The sequence below is a fragment of the Choloepus didactylus genome, chromosome 2 (assembly GCF_015220235.1).
Source record: "Choloepus didactylus isolate mChoDid1 chromosome 2, mChoDid1.pri, whole genome shotgun sequence".
Classification (NCBI taxonomy): domain Eukaryota; kingdom Metazoa; phylum Chordata; class Mammalia; order Pilosa; family Megalonychidae; genus Choloepus; species Choloepus didactylus.
Genome location: NC_051308.1, coordinates 214,348,387 through 214,367,635, shown reverse-complemented (window position 1 = coordinate 214,367,635; position 19,249 = coordinate 214,348,387). Strand labels below are relative to the sequence as shown.

Below are 19,249 nucleotides of genomic sequence, written 5' to 3'. Positions count from 1 at the left end.
ATACTTATTTTTGAAGTGAGAGCCATATGGTTGAAATTGCAAACCAGAAATTCAAAATCTTACCATTAATTGTTATAATAAAGGTAATACCTTTTCTTCAGGAAATAGGAAAAAATACTTTTGGATTATATATTACTTTGTGAATTGGTGAGGTTTATAGACGATGAACCAGATGAACTCTGTATAACAAATGTCTTTTGTGCAGTTTTGTGTGTATTAGATTTATATTTTGTTAGTAAGTTTTGATTAAATAGTTTTTTTAAAATAAACATTATTTTAGAGCAAAGTTAAGTTTATAGGAAAATTGCACAGAAGGTACTGAGAGTTCCCATATACCCCTCCCATTAATTCAGTTTCCTGTATTTATTAACATCTTGCATTAGTGTGATACATTTCTTACCTTTCATGAACTAATATTGACTCATTATTAGTAACTAAAGTGTATAGTCTACATTAGGATACATTCTTTGTGTTGTACAGTTTTATGGGTTTTGACAAAAGTGTAATGTTATGTATCCACCATTATAATGTCATGCTGAATAGTTTCTCACTGCTTTAAAGATGCCCTGTGTTCTGCCATTTCATCCCCTTCTCCCATCCCCCAAAACCCATGGCAACTGCTGATCTTTTTACTGTCCTTATAGCTTGCATTTTCCAGAATGTCATATAGTTGGAATCATACAGTATGTACTTGCTCAGTCTAGCTTCTTTCGGAAATAATGGATTTTAAAATTTGTAAACCTAATGCAATAGTTAGTACTTTTTACTCTTAATTTTACAATGCCCCCCTATTTTGGTATACTTGCTGATCATTCTTTTTCTTAGAATAGTGAATTTTTATACAGTTCACCAAAATTGGTGAATTGAATATTGTTGATTTGGAAATTTCTTTTAAGTTGTTATTAAAACTTTGCAGTGATTCTGGAATTGTAAACATTATACGGAATTTTAAATGTTATACAGTGTTGCAGTTTATTCTTGTTTGTACAGGAAGATTAAAAGGGCTTAGCTTTTCTGTTTATTTTTTCCCTTTAGAAACTCTTTGTTTTTGCTCTCCTAGGGCAAAGAAACAAGAAGAATATTGTCGTGCACACTATCCTTGTCGAAAAGACTGTTCTTTTCCTAATATTGTGTCAGGTGTTAAAAGTGTCTTGGATTCAATACATTGAAAGATGGTTCATATTCCACTAAATGAGGAGAGATATGATGAAACATCCTAGTTTTAAAATTTGTTCATTATATTTAATTTAGCCCATTCCCCTTAAATTTCTTACATATTATATGAAAATGTATAGTGTTAGAGAAAGAACTTGGATATAGAAGTAAAGCACATCTAAGTTTAATTTCCAGACTTTCCTTTCAGATATAACTTTATCTTGGAGAAAGCAGTTGAACTCCATTAGACCCATTTTTCTCATCTACAAATGGGTATTATATCATCTATACAGGGATGTCTTCAGGATTACATTAAGTATAAAATGTGAAGCACCTGTTAGAGAACCTGGCACAGTGTATCTTCTCATTGTTGCTACTTCCCTTTCTTATACAAAAGTCATTCAACAAACATTAGCTGTAATTTCTGTTTTGAAGAATTACATGTCTACTGGGGAAACCAGACATATGCATGAATAATTAGAAATGTGATGGTAGTATGTATGGAGTACAGTGGGGCACAAAAGAGGCATGGTCAGTTCTGTTTGATAGGGCAAGATGGGAATATTAGCAAAAGCTTCACAGAGATGACCTCATCCTGAGTCTTATAAATTAAGTTGATGTTTGCAGTCCTGGAGGAAGGAAGAAAGGGGAACTGGTGGTGTAGATATAGCACACATTCCAGAATGCAGGAATATGCTTACATTAACATGTCTGTATTTTAATAGGAAATCTCACAAGTTTATCTTTGAGGAAGAACAGAGATCCTAAAATTTCCTAATGGGTGTTGGACATACTTTATAAGTTATCCTGAATATGTGACATGATAATAGAATTTAGAATTACTTGTTGCCGATTCCCAATGAGTGGTTGTTTATCTTTGGACACCTGTGATATCAAAGGTTTACTACCACTCTGTTGCTTACAGTGTACTTTGTTATTAGAAGTAGTACAATAGTTGACAATTTTTAATTTGCTTCATTTCATATCTTATTTGGTGTCTATAGCACCTTTTTTTTTTCCTTTTGATTCTTCCAATTTTTAAGACAATATACAAGCATGATTTCTCTGTTGGGTTGTTTAAAATAGTGTTTTTAGAACTATGGTTACAATTTTAGTATATCCTGAAATTAATACTGGATTGTAAGGAGCATTGTTTTTTAATGAAATAGAAAAGAATGGGAGCTATCCAAGTGCATCAAATACTATTATGTGTTGTTTTATGAAACTTTTTTCAAAAGTGTTCATACATAAATACTACAAATTCAAAACCTCAGAAATATATGTATATTGGGTGACTGTAAAATTTTATTTTTTTTCTGAGGATTGTGTAATCATAAGAGTTTGAAAGCCACTGATTTAAAATATTTCAACAGAGCATCGAGCATAAAATTTCAAGCAATAATACATTTACTAAGAATTTGGTATAAAGGAATGTTGTTTATTCTCTTAATAGAAATCAGCCAAAATTACACCATGTGCACTTTGCAAATCATTGAGATCCTCAGCAGAAATGATTGAAAACACCAATAGCTTGGGGAAGACAGAGCTTTTCTGTTCTGTTAATTGCTTATCTGCTTACAGAGTTAAAATGGTTACTTCTGCAGGTAATATTGGTTTCATAAACTTTATTAATATAATAATTTAGAGAAATTATGGTTATTGCTTTGTTTTTATAGTACTGATTTCTGCCCAAATTTAGTAGGTTTTAGGGCAAATTTAAAATCTTTCAAATCTTTGTCATAAAATACCATCTTGATTGTTTATTTGATGTTTATTTGCTTGCCTATCTGTATGTTCCCCCTTTACCAAAAGAATTTCATATGGTTTCTTCAGTATATTTTTGTTATTCTTACCTGATATGTTTCAAGATTCATTTATTTTACAGGTTCAGGGTAGACTGTGACAATTTTAAATTGAAAAAAAAATTTTTTTTTATGTTGGGATTTGCCTTTAGTGACATGGTTGAGTTTAGTTTTTCAGTTCCTGCAACCTAACCAGGCCCTTGAATTTTAGTATACTGTGTAATATTTATTAATTTTCTCATATGTTTGTGTGTATTTGTATATATTACTCATTAATTTTTAATTTGATTTGCTAAGGTGTCCAAGTTCAGTGTAACAGTTGTAAAACCTCAGCAATCCCTCAGTATCACTTAGCCATGTCAGATGGAAGTATACGCAACTTCTGCAGCTACAGTTGTGTGGTAGCTTTCCAGGTATGACTTCAGGAATATTCCTCTTTTCTATTCAGTGAGTCACCTACTACAGTAATGTAAACTTATTAGGTGTTTTCTAGTGCCTGAATTGCCTGAATTTCTATTTTAGTCCTATTAAACTTGGGATCTTTGGATCATCAGAGACATGTCATTTAACTGCCTTCTGTAAAATTAAACACTAGAGATTATTTATTGGGAGGATACTATTTATGAAAGTGATTATTAGTTGAATTATTTTATATTTTGGACATAAATGAGACTCCTCACATTTGATTGTAAGCTGATCAATGGCAGGGAGTTTTGACCTTTCACAGATGTCTTAATTACCTAGAGCTATGCTTAGCATATATAGGTGCTCAACACTTAATTTCTTTGAACAAATGATTAAGTTGATCTTTTGTTTGTTTTTTCAGAATTTGTTCAATAAACCAACAGGAATGAATTCTTCAGTAGTGCCCTTGTCTCAAGGCCAAGTTATTGTAAGCATCCCCACGGGTTCAACAGTGTCAGCAGGAGGTGGTAACACCTCTGCTGTTTCTCCCACCTCAATTAGTAGTTCTGCTGCAGCTGGTCTCCAGCGTCTTGCTGCCCAATCCCAACATGTTGGGTTTACACGAAGTGTTGTGAAACTCAAGTGTCAACACTGTAACCGTCTTTTTGCCACAAAACCAGAACTTCTTGACTACAAGGTAAAGTACAGCGTCATGTTAAAGGTTTGAGTATAAACTAAGACTCTCTGTAAAATTGTTTAGCTTTTCATGTCTGAAAATTACAGTTTGTTTTTAAAGTAAAAAGGAAAAGGATTTCCATAATGTAAACTGAATATTTAGTTAGTACCTAATGATTATTTCTTTACAGGGTAAAATGTTTCAGTTCTGTGGCAAGAATTGTTCTGATGAATATAAGAAAATAAATAATGTAATGGCAATGTGTGAATATTGTAAAATTGAGAAAATTGTAAAGGAGACTGTGCGATTCTCAGGTGCTGACAAGTCATTCTGTAGTGAAGGTAAAGACAGAGATTATCTTACCTACTGAGAATGTTGATTGCTAAAAAAGTAGTTGATGATTTAAGCTATTACTCTCTAAGTTTATCTATTTTATAATTTTTGTATAATGCCAAAGCCTTTTTATTTTGTTTACATTTAGTTCACTAGTATTGAATGAGTGTTCAAAACCTTTCTAATACATAGAAGTAAAAATGAAGGAAAAGATCATCAAAGTATAATGCAGAAGATTGTAGTGATGTTAAAAAAAAAATGTGACATTATTGGGTTGACAGGGCACTTGAAGATCTTTTTGTTCTTGCATTTGTTTCTAAAACGAACTCCTTAAATTATGGTAGCATCCTAAGATTATACTCTTATTGTTTTAAGCAGTCATTAAGTTTCTAAATATAAATGGTCTGAATGTGCAAATAAATGAAATAGATTATTCTTTCTTTATTTAGATGACTCTTCTGTGTGTTCGTAGTGTTTTGATTTAGTCTAAAACTACACAAGATTAGTCTCCTAGATCAACAGCTTTCAAACTTTTTGAACACAATACAAAAGAAGAAATACGTTTTACATTGTGATCTAGTTTATAATAACATAACCAAATAAAGAAAAATTTCATGAAATAAAGCATACTTTTACTGTATCTGACACACTGAATATTTTCTGTCCTGTCCTAGCCTGTCTTATTTCATTTAAAAAAAAAAAGCATGTGCTGATCATCTAAACTGATCTCTTGATCTACTGATTGGTCAGGACCTAAGTGTGAAAACTTTGTTCTAGGCGATTTAAATCCATCTAAATTAAAGATGTAGATACTTGGTATTTCTCCCTAATGTTAATCTAATCTTTCTTGATTTCTAGGTTGCAAATTGCTTTATAAACATGACTTGGCAAAACGTTGGGGAAATCACTGTAAGATGTGCAGTTATTGTTTACAGACATCTCCCAAATTGGTACAGAGTAATGTGGGAGGGAAGGCGGAAGAGTTCTGTTGTGAAGAATGTATGTCCAAGTACACAGTTTTGTTCTATCAGGTAAATATAAATCACATTCCTGGGTTTTTCAAGTTAGGACATAAATTATCCTCTCTTTTTAGTCCTTCATGTAATATGAAGGGCAGTTTAGCAGTTTAAAACTTTTAAGTATTAAATGTATTCTCCTCCAGCAATTAATATAAGATTTTGGAATGTTTTAATGTCATTGAAGTTTTATTCTTTTTTTCATTTCCTTGTAGAAGATGTTTCAGTCTTACTTAAGACATGAGGGTGTTAAAAGTTGTATTTTAAATAATTTATTATTTAAGTAGAATGAATTGCCTTCTGAAGTCTTTGAGGAATACAGGTCTTATTTTCTCTTTTTTCTTTTTTATTAGAGAAGTTGTGGGTTTACAGAACAATAATGCATAAAATATAGGACTCCCATACACCACCCCACCACCAACACTTGCATTGGTATGGGAACATTTGTTACAAGTTATGATACAACTTTTTTGTAATTGCACCGTTTTTTTTTTTTGGTAACAGTAGTTGTCTTTGTTATAATTGATGAAAGATTATTAAAATTGTGCTGTTAACTATCATCCATAATTTTCCTTAGGTGTATTTTTTCCCATATACAACTCTGTTCTTAACACTTTGTATTAGTGCTGTACCTTTAATACGATTCATGAAATAACATTTTTATACTTAACTATAGTCCATCATCTGCAATAGGGTTCACTGTGTTATACAATCCTATGGTTTATCTTTTAATTTTTATTCTAGTAACATATATGACCTAAGGTTTCCTCTTTTAGCCACATTCACCTATATAATTCATTGCTGTTAATTACACTCACAGTAATGTGTTACATCACCACTATCCATTTCCAAACCTTTACAATCAACCGAAATAGAAATCTTGTACAAATTAAGTATCACCTCCCTATTCTCTAAACCCAGTCTGTCCCCTGGTAATCTGTATTCTAGATTCTAACTCTTTGAGTTTGTTTATTATAATTAGTTCATGTCAGTGATATTATACAATATTTTCCTTTTTTGTCTGGCTTATTTCAGTCAGTATAACATCCTCAAGATACAGCCATGCTGATATATACATTAGGACTTCATTCCTTTTTACAGCTAAATATTCCACTCTTTGTATATGCCACATTTTGTTTATCCATTCATTGGTTTATGGATATTTGGGTTGCTTCCATCTCTTGAAAATTATGAATAATGCTGCTATAAACTTCAGTGTGCAAATATCTGTTCGAGTCACTGACTTCAGTTATTCTGGATATGTATCTAGTAGCAGGCTTGCCAGGTCATATGGTAATTCTATACTTAACTTCCTGAGGAGCTCCTAAACTGTCTTCCATAGCAGCAGCACCATTTTACATCCCTACCAGCAATGAGTGAATGTTCCTGTTTTTCCACATCCTCTATAATACTTGTTCTCAAATTTTTTTTTAATAGTAGCTATTCTCGTGGATGAGAAATGATATCTCATTGAGGTTTTAATTTGCATTTCCATAATAGCTAGTGATGTTGAGCATGTTTTCATGTGCTCTTTAGCCGTTTGTATTTTCTCTTTGGAGAAATGTCTGTTTAAGTGTTTTGCCAACCCCAACCCTCCACCTCCACCCCACCCCTTTTAAAAGGTTTCCTTAATGATTCTCTCACTATTTATTCCTTAGGGCTTAAACATTTGCTTCTGAATGTATGTATTTATTCATTTACTCTTTTTTAAATTCAAAAAATACTTACTGAATATATATACTAGGTGCTAGCTAGGTGTTTTGTTAGACACTGGGGATATAATGGCTAAAACAAAAGAGAGGCATGAGGCACATTCTCCATTAAAGAATTTACAACTCGATTGTTGGATAGATAAACAGAAAATACAACATTATGTAAAACTGTAAGTATACACATATACAAATACATGCATACATATATATACATGATACTTGATGGTGAAATGTTAAAAACATATCAAAGTTAATGCTAAACACATTAGGAGAGGTTGACACCCCTTTCCAGCATAAAGAACCTAAAATAGTCATTGCATAGATATCACTGAAGATTGAGAGAATGATGAAATGAAAGAGGTATAACTAAGAAATTAGGATTTGACAAATGATTATGACTAGTGACTCATAATATAGATGCTTCTTTTTAGTTTCTAGTGTATCAGAATAGCCAGAAGGAAATATCTGAAATTGTTGAACTGTAATTAATAGACTTGATCTTTGATAATGATTGTATAACTACATACCATTTATAATGTGACCACGTGATTGTAAAAACCTTGGGACTGACACTCCCTTTATCCAGTGTATAGGTAGGTGGGTAATAAAATAAAGACATGCATGAAAAAAAATACGGCAAGTAGTGTGACTTGAACCATGGGTTCTTCTTAAGAAATAATACATAAGTCAAACTGGGAGAAAATTATTTCTAGAAGCATGATTTTAATATTAAAATTATCGACATTGTAAAAACCATGTGACTGACACTCCCTTTTTCCAGTGTATGGGTAGATGAGTAGTAGAATAAAGACATGCATGAAAAAAATATGGCAAGTAGTGTGACTTGAACCATAGGTTCTTCTTAAGAAATAATATATAAGTCAAACTAAGTGACAATTATTTCTAGAAGTATGATTTTATTAGTAAAATTATTGACATTTAACTTTGATATATTGCTTTTGTTACAATTAGTGAAAGAATATTACAATGTTATTGTTAACTAATAAAGCTTAGTTTACATTAATTGTATATTTCCTCATATAACACCCTATTATTAACACGTCGTAATAGTCACATATGTTTGTTCTAGTTCATGTAAGAACTCTCTTTTATTTATACAGTTAACCACTATCCTTGTCCACTCTGCTTTTGCCCATTTTTAAATTGGGTTGTTTGTCTTTTTTATTGTTGACTTGTGAGATTTCTTTATATATTCTGTATATTAAACCCTTATTGGATATGTAGTTTCCAAATATTTTCTCCCATTGAGTAGGTTGTCTTTTTCAGTTTCAAAACAAACTCTTTTGATGTGTGAAAGTTTTTAATTTTGATGAGGTCCCCTTTATCTATTTTTTCTTTTGGTGTGTAAAGTCTACTTTGGGTGTAAAGTCTAACAAACCATTGCCTAACAGAAGATCTGAAGATGCTTCCCTGTGTTTTCTTCTAAGAGTTTTATTGTTGCAGTTCTTACATATAGGTCTTTGATCCATTTTGAATTAATTTTTGTATATGGTGTGAGATGGGGTCCTCTTTCATTCTTTTGCATATAATATCTAATTCTCCCAGCACCACTAGAGAGATTATTCTTTCCCAATTGAGTGGATTTGCCAGCCTTATCAAAAATCAGTTGGCCATAGAAGTATGAGGGTCTATTTCTGAACTCTGAATTTTAATCTGTTGGTCAGTATATCTATCCTTGTGCCAGTACCATGCTGTTTTGACCTCAGTAGCTTTGTAATATGGTTTAAAGTCAGAAATTGTGAGTCCTCCAACTTCGTTCTTTTTCAAGATGTTTTTGGCTATTTGAGGACCCTTACCCTTCCAAATAAGTTTAATAATTGGCTTTTCCGTTTCTGGAATGTTGGCCGTTAGGATTTTGATAGGGATTGCGTTGAATCTGTGAATCATTTTTGTCAGATTGACATCTTAATGATATTTAGTCTTCCATTCCGTGAACACATAATGTCTTTCCATTTATTTACGTCGCCTTTGATTTGTTTTTATCAATGTTTTGTAGTTGTCTGTGTACAAATCCTTTACATCCTTGGTTAAATTTATTCCTAGGTATTTGATTCTTTTACTTGCTATTGTAAATGGAATTTTTTTCTTGATTTCTTCCTCAGATTGCTCAGTACTAGTGTATAGAAACAATATTGATGTTTGCTTGTTGATCTTGTACCCTGCCACTTGCTGTATCCATTTATTAGCTCTAGTAGTTTTGTTATAGATTTTGTGGGACTTTCTTATATGGGATCATGTCAACTGCAAATAGTCAGTTTTACCTCTTCCTTTCCAATTTGCATGCCTTTTATTTCTTTTTCTTGCCTAATTACTCTGCAAGAACTTACACTACTATCTTGAATAACAGTGGTGACTGTGGGCATCCTTGTCTTGTTCCCGCTCTTAGAAAGAAAGCTTTAAGTCTTTCACCATGAGGTATGATGTTAGTTGTGGGTTTTTCATATATGCCCGTTATCATGTTGAGGAAGTTTCCTTCTATTCCTATTTCACTAAGTGTTTTTATCAACAGACGGTGCCATATTTTGTCAAATGCCTTTTCTGCATAAATTGAAATGATTATATGTGGTTTTTCCTCTTCATTTTGTTAATGTGGTGAATTATTAATTGATTTTCTCTATGTTGAACTACCTTTGCATATGTGGGATAAATCTCACTTGATAATGTTGTATAATTGTTTTCATGTTCTGTTGGATTTTGTTTGCTAGTATTTTGCTGAGGATTTTTGCATCTATTTCATAAAGGATATTGTTCTGAAACTTAATTTTCTTATCTTTATCTGGCCTTGCTATTAGGGTGATATTGGCCTCATGGAATGAGTTAGTGTTCCCTGATTCTCAGATTTTTGATAGAGTTTGAGATGAATTGATTTTACTTCTTGAAATGTCTGGTAGAATTCACATGTGAAGTCATCTGGTCCTGGTCTTTTCTCTGTTGGGAGGTTTTTGATGACTGCTTCAATCTCTTTACTTATAATTCTGTTGAGGTCTTCTATTTCTTTTAGAGTCAGTATAGGTTGTGTGTGTTCCTTGGAATTTGTCCATTTCATCTGGGTTGTCTAATTTGTCCACATACGCTTGTTCATGGTATCCTCTTATGATCCTTTTTGTTTCAGGAAGGTCAGTAGGAATGTCCCCCTCATTTCTGATTTTATTTATTTGCATTTTCTCTCCTTTGTTCGTTTTCAGTTCTGGCTAAAGTTTGCAATTATATTGATCTTTTTAAAGAACCAACTTTTGGTTTTGTTATTTCTCTATTCTTTCTAAATATCAATTTCATTTATTTCTGCTCTAATATTTATTTCCTTCTGCTTGCTTTCTGTTTAGTTTGGTCTTCTTTTTTAATTTAACTTTATACAGATTGTTCACATACCATGCAATTATACAAAGATCCAAAGTGCACAATCACTTGCCCACGGTACCATCATACAGCTGTGCACCCACCACCACAATTAATTTTTTTCCAATATTTAAATATTTTCATTATTCCAGAAAAGAAATAAAGATAAAAAAGAAAACTCAATTCCTCCCCTACTCCTAACCACCCACCTCCATTGTTGACTTATATTGTTTGTATAGTACATTCATTACTGTTGATGAAAGAATGTTAAAATACTGTTAACTGTAGTACATAGTTTGCAATAGTAATATTTTATCTGTATATACCCCTCTATTATTAGCTTCTAGTTATAGTGTCATACATTTGTTCTAGTTCATGAAAAAGATTTCTAATATTTGTATAGTTAATCATGGACATTCTCTACCACAAGATTCACTGTTTTATACATTCCCCTCTTTTAACCTCCAACTTTGCTTCTGGTGACATACATGACTGTAAGCTTCCCCTTTCCACCACCTTTGCACACCATTCAGCAGTGTTAGTTGTTCTCACAATAACGTGCTACCACCACCTCTGTCCACTTCCACCACCACCTCTGTCCACTTCCAAACACTTAGGTTCAACCTAGTTGAACATTCTGCTCATAATAAGCAACCGCTCCCCATTCTTTAGACTTGTTCTATATCCTGTTAACTTATATTTCATGTCTATGTGTTTACATATTATAATTAGTTCATATTAGTGAGACCATGCAATATTTTTCCTTAATGTGTCTGACTTACTTCACTCGATGCAGTGCCCTCAAGGTTTCTTCATCAACCCCCTTTTTTTTCAAGATGGTTTTGTTCATCCACCATACTTTCCATCCTAAGTAAACAGTCGATGGTTCCCTGTATATTCATGTATTTATGTATTTACCACCACACCACTATCTGTATAAGGCCATCTTCATTTCTTCTGCAAAGAAGGAGGAAGAGTAAAAGAAGGTAGAGAAACAAAGGAAAAAAGAAAAAGAAAGAAAAAAATGACAGCTAAAAAGCAATGAAAGGAAAGATAGAATGAAACTAAAGTAGAATAAAAGAGGTAACATCACCAATGCCAAGAGTCCCATACCCTTCCCTGATGTCTCCCTCTTATAGACATTTAGCTTTTGTATATTGCCTTTGTTAAATAAAAAGAAGCATAATACCATGTTTCTGTTGACTGTAGTTTCTAGTTTGCATTGATTGTAGGACAGTTTTGCTGGATATAGGATTCTTGGTTGACAGTTTTTCTCTTTCAGAATTTTAGATACATCACACCACTTCCTTCTTGCCTCCATGGTTTCTACTGAGAAATCTGCACATAGTCTTATCAAGCTTCCTTTGTATGTGATGGATCACTTTTCTCTTGCTGCTTTCAGGATTCTCTCTTTGTCTTTGATGTTTGATAATCTTATTATTAAGTGTCTTGGCATAGGTCTATTCAGATCTATTCTGTTTGGGGTATGCTGCACTTCTTGGATCTGTAATTTTATGCCTTTCATAAGAGGTTTGAAATTTTCATTGATTATTTCCTCTATTGCTGCTGCCCCTTTTCCTGTCTCTTCTCCTTCTGGAACACCTATGACATGGACATTCATGCATTTCATGTTGTCATTTAATTCCCTGAGGCATTGCTCAAATTTTTCCATTCTTTTCCCTATCTGTTCTTTTGTGTGTAGGATTTCAGGTGTCTTTTTCTTCAGTTCCTGAGTGTTTTTTTCTGCCTCCTGAGATCTGCTGTTGTATGTCTCCATTGTTTTTTTCATCTCTTGTGTTGTGCCTTTCATTTCCATAGATTCTGCTGGCTGTTTTTTCAAACTTCCAATTTCTACCTTGTGTTTGCCCAGTGTTTTCTTTATGTCCTTTGTCTCTTTTGTTAGATCTTCCCTGAACTCATTATTTGGTTTCTGATTTGATTTGGCATATTTCTTTGAAAATCTTTAGTAGATTATTTCATTAAAGTGAAACAGTATCTCATCTGTATCTTTATTGAGGTGTAAGTTTGTTCCTTTGACTGGGCCATATCTTTGTTTTTCCTAGTATAGATTGTAGCTTCCTCTTGTCTAGGCACCTGGTTTCCTTGGTTACCCCAGTCAGATTTTCCCAGACCAGAACAGGTTCAGGTCTCAGAAAGGGGTTATATTCAGGGTATATCTTAGAGGAATGACCGACTTTCCTATGAGGTTTCCAGTCGCTGTGCTTTTCCTAACCTGTCCAGCATGTGGCACCTGTCAGCCTGTTGCTCCCAACTGGTGTAAGAAGGTGTGGTCACCTTTGTTTCTGTTTTGGCTGTTTTCCCCCCAGGCTCTAGGGTCTTGTTCTGAAGGGAAAGCTGGGCCCCACCTCCTTCCTCTTAGGGAAGATATACCCCCTAGGGGGTTATCATCTGAATTTGAGTAGTCTCTCTGACTCTGTTATCTCCACCCCTGTCTGGGTCAGAGCACTGTAAACTGAAAATGGCTGCGGCTCTCTTTTCTGAGCCCCTCAGGTTGAGAGAGGGAAAAAGAGACAGAAAGCCCCCTTTTGGAGCCAGTACACGGCATGCCAGTTTCACTCATCGGCCAGAGGTAACACCTGGTCTTGTGGGCTCCCCCTCCCAGGACAGATGAGTCTTCTGGTTCTTTAAGGTCAGTGTTCAATAAAAGCCTTTGTCTGCTTGTTGGGGGTTTGTAGCTTGTATTCAGGAGTCCACATTTGTTAATTAAAACCCCAGTTGGAGCTCATCTGAGCTATATTTGCTTGCTCAGAGAGTGTTGCTAGTTTCTACCACAGATTTTGCAGCAAAGCCTGCCATAAGGGGAGGGGATTCTTGGCACGGTTCTGCAGCTTTTACTTACAGATTCTATGCTGCAATCTCAGGCATTCCTCCCAACCCAGGTTGGTGTACGATGTGTGGATAGTCACAGTTGTCCCCCAGCAGTTATTCCAAATTATTTACTAGTTGTTCCTTGTTATTAGTTGTTCCAGGGTACTGACTAAATTCCACTCCCCTCTATGCCACCGTCTTGCCCCCCCTTCTAGTTTGCTCTTCTTTTTATAGTTCCTCCAGGTGTGCAGTTAGTGCTTTGATTTTAGCTTTTCTTTTTTACATAAGCATTTAGGGTTATAAATTACCCTCTCAGCCCTGCCTTTGCCACATCTCATAATGTTGTGTTCTCATTTTCATTCTTTTCAAGATATTTACTGACTTCCCTTGCATTTTCTTCTTTGACCTGTTAGTTGCTTAAGAGTGTGTTATTTAACTTCCATATATTTGTGGATTTTCCATTTCTCCCTGTATTATTGAATTCCAGCTTCATTTCATTACATTCAGAGAGGATTCTTTGTATTATTTCAGTCTTTAAAAATTTATTGAACCTTGTTTCCTGTCCCAATATGTGGTCTATCCTGGAGAATGATCTATGTGTACTTGAGAAGTATGTATATACTGCTATCTTGCAGTGGAATGTTCTGTTTATGTCTGTTAAGTCTACATCATTTATCATAGTATTCAGTTTCTTTGTCTCCTTATTGATCTTCTGTCTAGGTGTTCTGTATTGATGAAAATGGTGTACTGAAGTCTCCAGCTATTATTGTAGAGATTTCTGTTTCTCCCTTCAGATTTGCCAGTGTTTGCATCATGTAATTTTGGGCACCATAGTTAGGTGCATCGGTATTTATGATTGTTATTTCTTCTTGGTGGATTGCCCCTTTTATTAATATAGTGTATCCTTCTTTGTCTCTTACAACAGCTTTTGACTTAGTGTATTTTGTCTGATATTAGTATAGCTACCCCAGCTCTTTTTTGCATGGAATATCTTTTTACAACCTTTCACTTTCAACTTTTTGTGTCTTTGGATTTAAGGTAAGCTTCTTGTAAACAACATATAGTTGGATCAAGTTTTTTTATCCATTCTGCCAATCTGTGTCTTTTGATTGCAGCGTTTACTCCATTAACATTCAGTGTTGTTACTGTGAAGACATTTATTCAGCCAGTTTGTCCTTTGGTTTTTATATGTCTTATATAATCTCTCTTTTCCTTTATTGCAGCCTCCTTTTCTGTATAGTTGATCTTTTCATTTGTATCTGACTGATCCCGTTTCATTTCTGTTTCTCTATATATTTTTAAATAGTTTCTTTGCAGTTACCCTGGGGTTTATCTTATAAAACCTACATCTATAAGCTATTAATTTGAAAAGATACCAATTGTATGCATGTTCTCTGCCCCCATATCCCTCTATTTTCCTCTTTATGTTGTTTTTGCCCCACTTTATACCTTTATATTTTGTATGTCCATTATGAGGAAATATGCCTTTTTCTTTTTCCATTGTATTCTGTATCTTATGGGAATTAAACAGTAGGGTTGTATACAGATGATGCAGTACTTTTAGGTTTTGCATTTACCCTTTTAGTTACCCTTACTGATAATCGTTTCTTCACACCATTCCAAGCAACTCTCTTCTCTGTTCCACCTGCAGAGCTCCCTTTAGTAATTCTTGTAGGTCAGGTCTTTTATTGATGAACTCTCTGTTTCTATTTATCTGTGAATATTTTAAACTCTCCCGCATTGTTGCAGCACAGTTTTGACAGATAAAGAATTTTGGGCTGGCAGATCTCTTTCAATACGTTAAATGTATCATACCACTGTCTATTTTCCTCCATGGTCCCTGATGAGAAATCAGCATTTTATCTTATTGAGGATCCTTTGTATGTGACAAATTTCTTTTCTCTTGCTATTTTCAGAATTCTCTCTTCTTTGGTATTTGACATTCCGATTAGTTTGTGTCTTGGAGTAGCTCTTTTAGGATATATACAGTTTGGAGTAATTGTACTTCTTGGACACATATATTTATGTCTTTCTTAAGAGTTGAGAAACATTTGGCCATAATTTCCCTATATATTCTTTCTGCTCCTTTTTCCTTCTCTTCTTCTAGAACACCCATGATGCGTATGTTTGTATGCATCATGCTGTCACTTAAATCCCTAAGATGCTGCTCAATTTTTTCTGTTCTTTTCTCCATCTGTTCTTCTGATTGTATGATTTCGATTGTCCTGTGTTCAGTTTTGATGATTATTTCTTCATCTACCATTGTATGTCCCTAATGTATTTTTAAACTCTACTTTTGTGCTTTTCATCCCCATAATTTCTTTTTATACTCATATATTGTCTTCTCAATATCCTTTATCTCTTCATACATATTTTCCTTCATCTCCCTGAATCGACATAGGAGATTTGTTTGATTAATTGTTCCAAGTTCTGCATCTCTTCGAAAGTTTTAATTTGTTCTCTTAACTGAGCCATGTTCCTCTTTTTAAATGTGGTTTGTAATTTTGTACTAATATCTAGATATCTGATTGTCTTGATGAGTTATCCCTGAAGGTCAGTTTCTCCGTCTTGTCTGGGGCTTTATTATTCATTAGTTTTGTGTTAAGGCTCTTCTTTGATGTTTCGTCCAACTTACTCTAGACCTTTAGCATAGCCCATGTTTAACTGATAACATTTTTTTGTATCTTCTTCCTCTGATTCTTGCCCTGGGATATGCAGTAAAAAATTTAAGATTTTATTTTTTGTGTAATTATTTCACCTCTAGGAGAAAGCTTCCTTTCCTCTATTCCTTCTCTGGTGGTCTTGATGTGTTCTGTTTGTTTTTGTGCAGAATTTTCTCTCCAGTTCCTATGATTTGTTTAAATTCTCACCCTCATTCTGTGCCCTGTTTTGTTTAAACTTTGAGTTTTGGGATCCTCCTGTCCTACAGCTGTTCTCCTTAACCTCCCTCTCTGCCTGCTCTCCACCTTCTGCTTTCTGAGGCTTTTCTGCCTTTGGTTTCTTCCCTCTTTGGGTATCCTGCTCTGGGGAGCCAGATGTGGTCAATCCAAAAAGGTGCATCACTCCAGAGAAGTTTATTTTATGTTTAGGGGGTCCAGCCAACAGAAACTGAATTGAGTGAGTGTGCCACTTTCAGTGTGTTTCTATCATGGTATCCTGCTTCCTCCAGAGGCACTTTTGTATGCAGCACTCATCAGTGGCTTACATTCTGCCCTGAGTGTCTGTGGGTTGGACTTAGGTCCCTGTGCTTGGATATGCACATGGTTCTAATTCTCTGCTGTGAATGGCTGTATAGTTTGTGTCCCTGGTGAGAAGTTGAAAGGATCTGGTCTGCTGCCTCTGAGCAACTCCTAAACTGCACAGGACCAAGTCACGGGGAGGAAGAGTACTGGTGGGTCCAGGACAGAAGTTTCCTACCTGGTATTTTTCTTTTTCGTGGATTCAACATTTGTGTTGTTTTTCTCAAGTCTCTGCTTTCCTCCAGAGTTCTAAGCAAATGGAATTTTCCTTAAATTCGCAGAATCTCTGGGGACATTTCTTTGGTGGCTATCTTATGTTGCCATTTTGGTGACATCCTCTTATTTTGTTTTTAATTACTATTTAGTATGGTCTTGATTATGTGATGTGTGGGTTAAGTTTTTTAATTAGAATGAAATCGTTGACAGAGATACAAATATTTAACATTTTAGGACAGTCAGCCATCATGCTAAGTTAATTTCCTCACTTGTTATGTGTGTCCTGTTTTTATTCTGTCAGATCACAGATAATTTGTTTCTCCCTCCTTTTATTTCTTTCTCAGATGGCCAAATGTGATGGTTGTAAGCGACAGGGGAAACTCAGTGAGTCCTTGAAGTGGAGAGGAGAAATGAAACATTTTTGTAACCTGCTCTGTATTTTGATGTTTTGTAATCAGCAAAGTATGTGTGACCCACCTTCACAAAACAGTGCAGGTAAAATTAAACTTAAGTAATGGATGAGGTCTTTAATCAAAACCAGGAACTAACCACTGTTCTACAGATTAGGAACTGTAAACAGTTTTCAATAATTTCATGCAATGTAAACTGCAAATAGCATGAAATTTTAGGTCCCTTCTCCCACTTTTTTTTAGACACCGTAGATTAAAGCTGCATAGAAATGTCCTTGAAACTCTCTGAGCCTGTTGAATCACATGTTAAAAGTACTTTATGATAGAGGATAGCAATTAATATTTTTGGATATATACATCTTGACCTCCTTAAAAAAGGATTTTAGGCAACAAATAGGGACATTGAGTCTAAATCACATGGCCTTTTGAATATACTATGTAATATAGTTAGTCCGTTTTATCTCTCAGCAACTTTATTGTTAATAAAAAAGGTAGCACCATCTTAAAACTATAGTGGTTTAAGATAGTCTCTTTGCAGTTGGAATCAAGAACTATATAAGAGCCTACTCCAGAAACTTAAAAATTCTTTGCCATGTGAAGGCAAGTATTAAGAAACACATTTGATTTTAATGTCTAGTAAATCTACCCTATGATCTTCGTTACTACTGTGCCTTTGAGGTTTTTTTGTTGTTGTTTTCTAAGTAAGGCATTTTTTGCATTCTTATACAAAGGTAAAGTATGTGGAAGACTTTTAAGTTTTACTAATTAAAAAATAAAAACAAACAAAAATGCATTTATTCTGAAGGAGTTCTTTTCTCCAACAGAGAAACTATTCTAAACTAAAATACTGCTTAACCTCCTTGGAATGTTGGTTCCTGTGTATTTGCCTACTAATTACATGAGGTTTCCTCATTGTTGTTTATTTTAATAGCAAGTATTTCCATGGTGCAAGCTGCCTCAGCGGGTCCCCCATCTCTAAGAAAAGACTCAACTCCAGTTATAGCTAATGTAGTATCACTGGCGAGTGCCCCTGCTGCCCAGCCCACAGTGAATTCTAACAGTGTATTACAAGGTATGGATTGCTTTGCAAGGATTTGCCTAGCCTTTATGAGATGAATATAGTGGTTCTCCATTTTTTTTCCATCAGATATCAGTTTCTTATGTTTGACACATTCCTGTTAGGAATAGTGGCTCACTGTGGGCTGCTGCGGCCTTAGACAATGTTTCAAGTTCCTGGTCTCTTTTTCTTGTTATATTTTAGAACTGCTAGTCTTTTTAACACATGTTCTTATTATGAGACTTTGTGTTTATTGATTGAAATCACCTTTCAATGCTAATATTTAAATAATTGTATATGATTATAAATTTATGTTTTAATTTATATCAGGTGCAGTTCCGACAGTAACAGCAAAAATCATTGGAGATGTAAGTTTTATTATTTTTATTGCTTTCCACTGTATTTATTTGCCAGTTTTATGCAGTATGAATGTATCTGGGCGAATTTGCCCTCCTTATTCTTTACTTATATAAAATAAATTTCATGAGCTCATTCACTCTTTGTTCAATAGTAGGAATTTCTGGTTAACTTGGTGTTTTATGTACATGTTGACCTTCAAAAAGGATTTTAGACAACTAATAACAGGACATTGAGTTTAAATCACATGGCCTTTTGAATATACTATGTAATATATTTAGGCAGTTTTATCTCTCAGCAACTTTATTGTTAATAAAAAATGTAACACCATTCTAAAACTACAGTGGTTTCAGATAGTCTCTTTGCAATTGGAATCAAAGAGATTTCTTTTAATATTTGCTCTCTTATGTAGTTACTGAAGTTTTGTTTATTTATTTAATTGTACAGAATTCAAGCATAAAAGGTCTTTTGTAAGTTTTGTAATGTAGTTAGATTGTAAATAAAATATTTATAGAATGTAGCTTGTTTCCCCTCTAGGGAGATTATGCTATACATAACCATTACCTTTTTTATTCATTAATATTTTCTCCTTCATCTCTATTAAAAGAAAAGAATATAAATAATGAGAAAAACTAATAAATGGACCAATGGCATTTCTAGAATGTTTCCTGGTCTCTGGGCTAGC

At 34.1% G+C, this 19,249-nt stretch overlaps 1 protein-coding gene across 5 annotated transcripts in view; it reads left to right on the top strand.

The window, feature by feature from the left end:
* The window catches only part of ZMYM4 (zinc finger MYM-type containing 4), a 230,189-nt gene that overhangs the window by 157,565 nt on the left and 53,375 nt on the right, over positions 1-19,249 (top strand). For all 5 annotated transcript variants that reach the window (XM_037827754.1, XM_037827755.1, XM_037827756.1 and 2 more), the window contains 8 exons: positions 2,609-2,759; positions 3,255-3,370; positions 3,784-4,059; positions 4,229-4,379; positions 5,230-5,402; positions 17,085-17,235; positions 18,082-18,222; positions 18,538-18,575. In XM_037827754.1, coding sequence (XP_037683682.1) covers positions 2,609-2,759; positions 3,255-3,370; positions 3,784-4,059; positions 4,229-4,379; positions 5,230-5,402; positions 17,085-17,235; positions 18,082-18,222; positions 18,538-18,575 — 1,197 coding nt within the window. The remainder of the gene's footprint in view (positions 1-2,608; positions 2,760-3,254; positions 3,371-3,783; positions 4,060-4,228; positions 4,380-5,229; positions 5,403-17,084; positions 17,236-18,081; positions 18,223-18,537; positions 18,576-19,249) is intronic.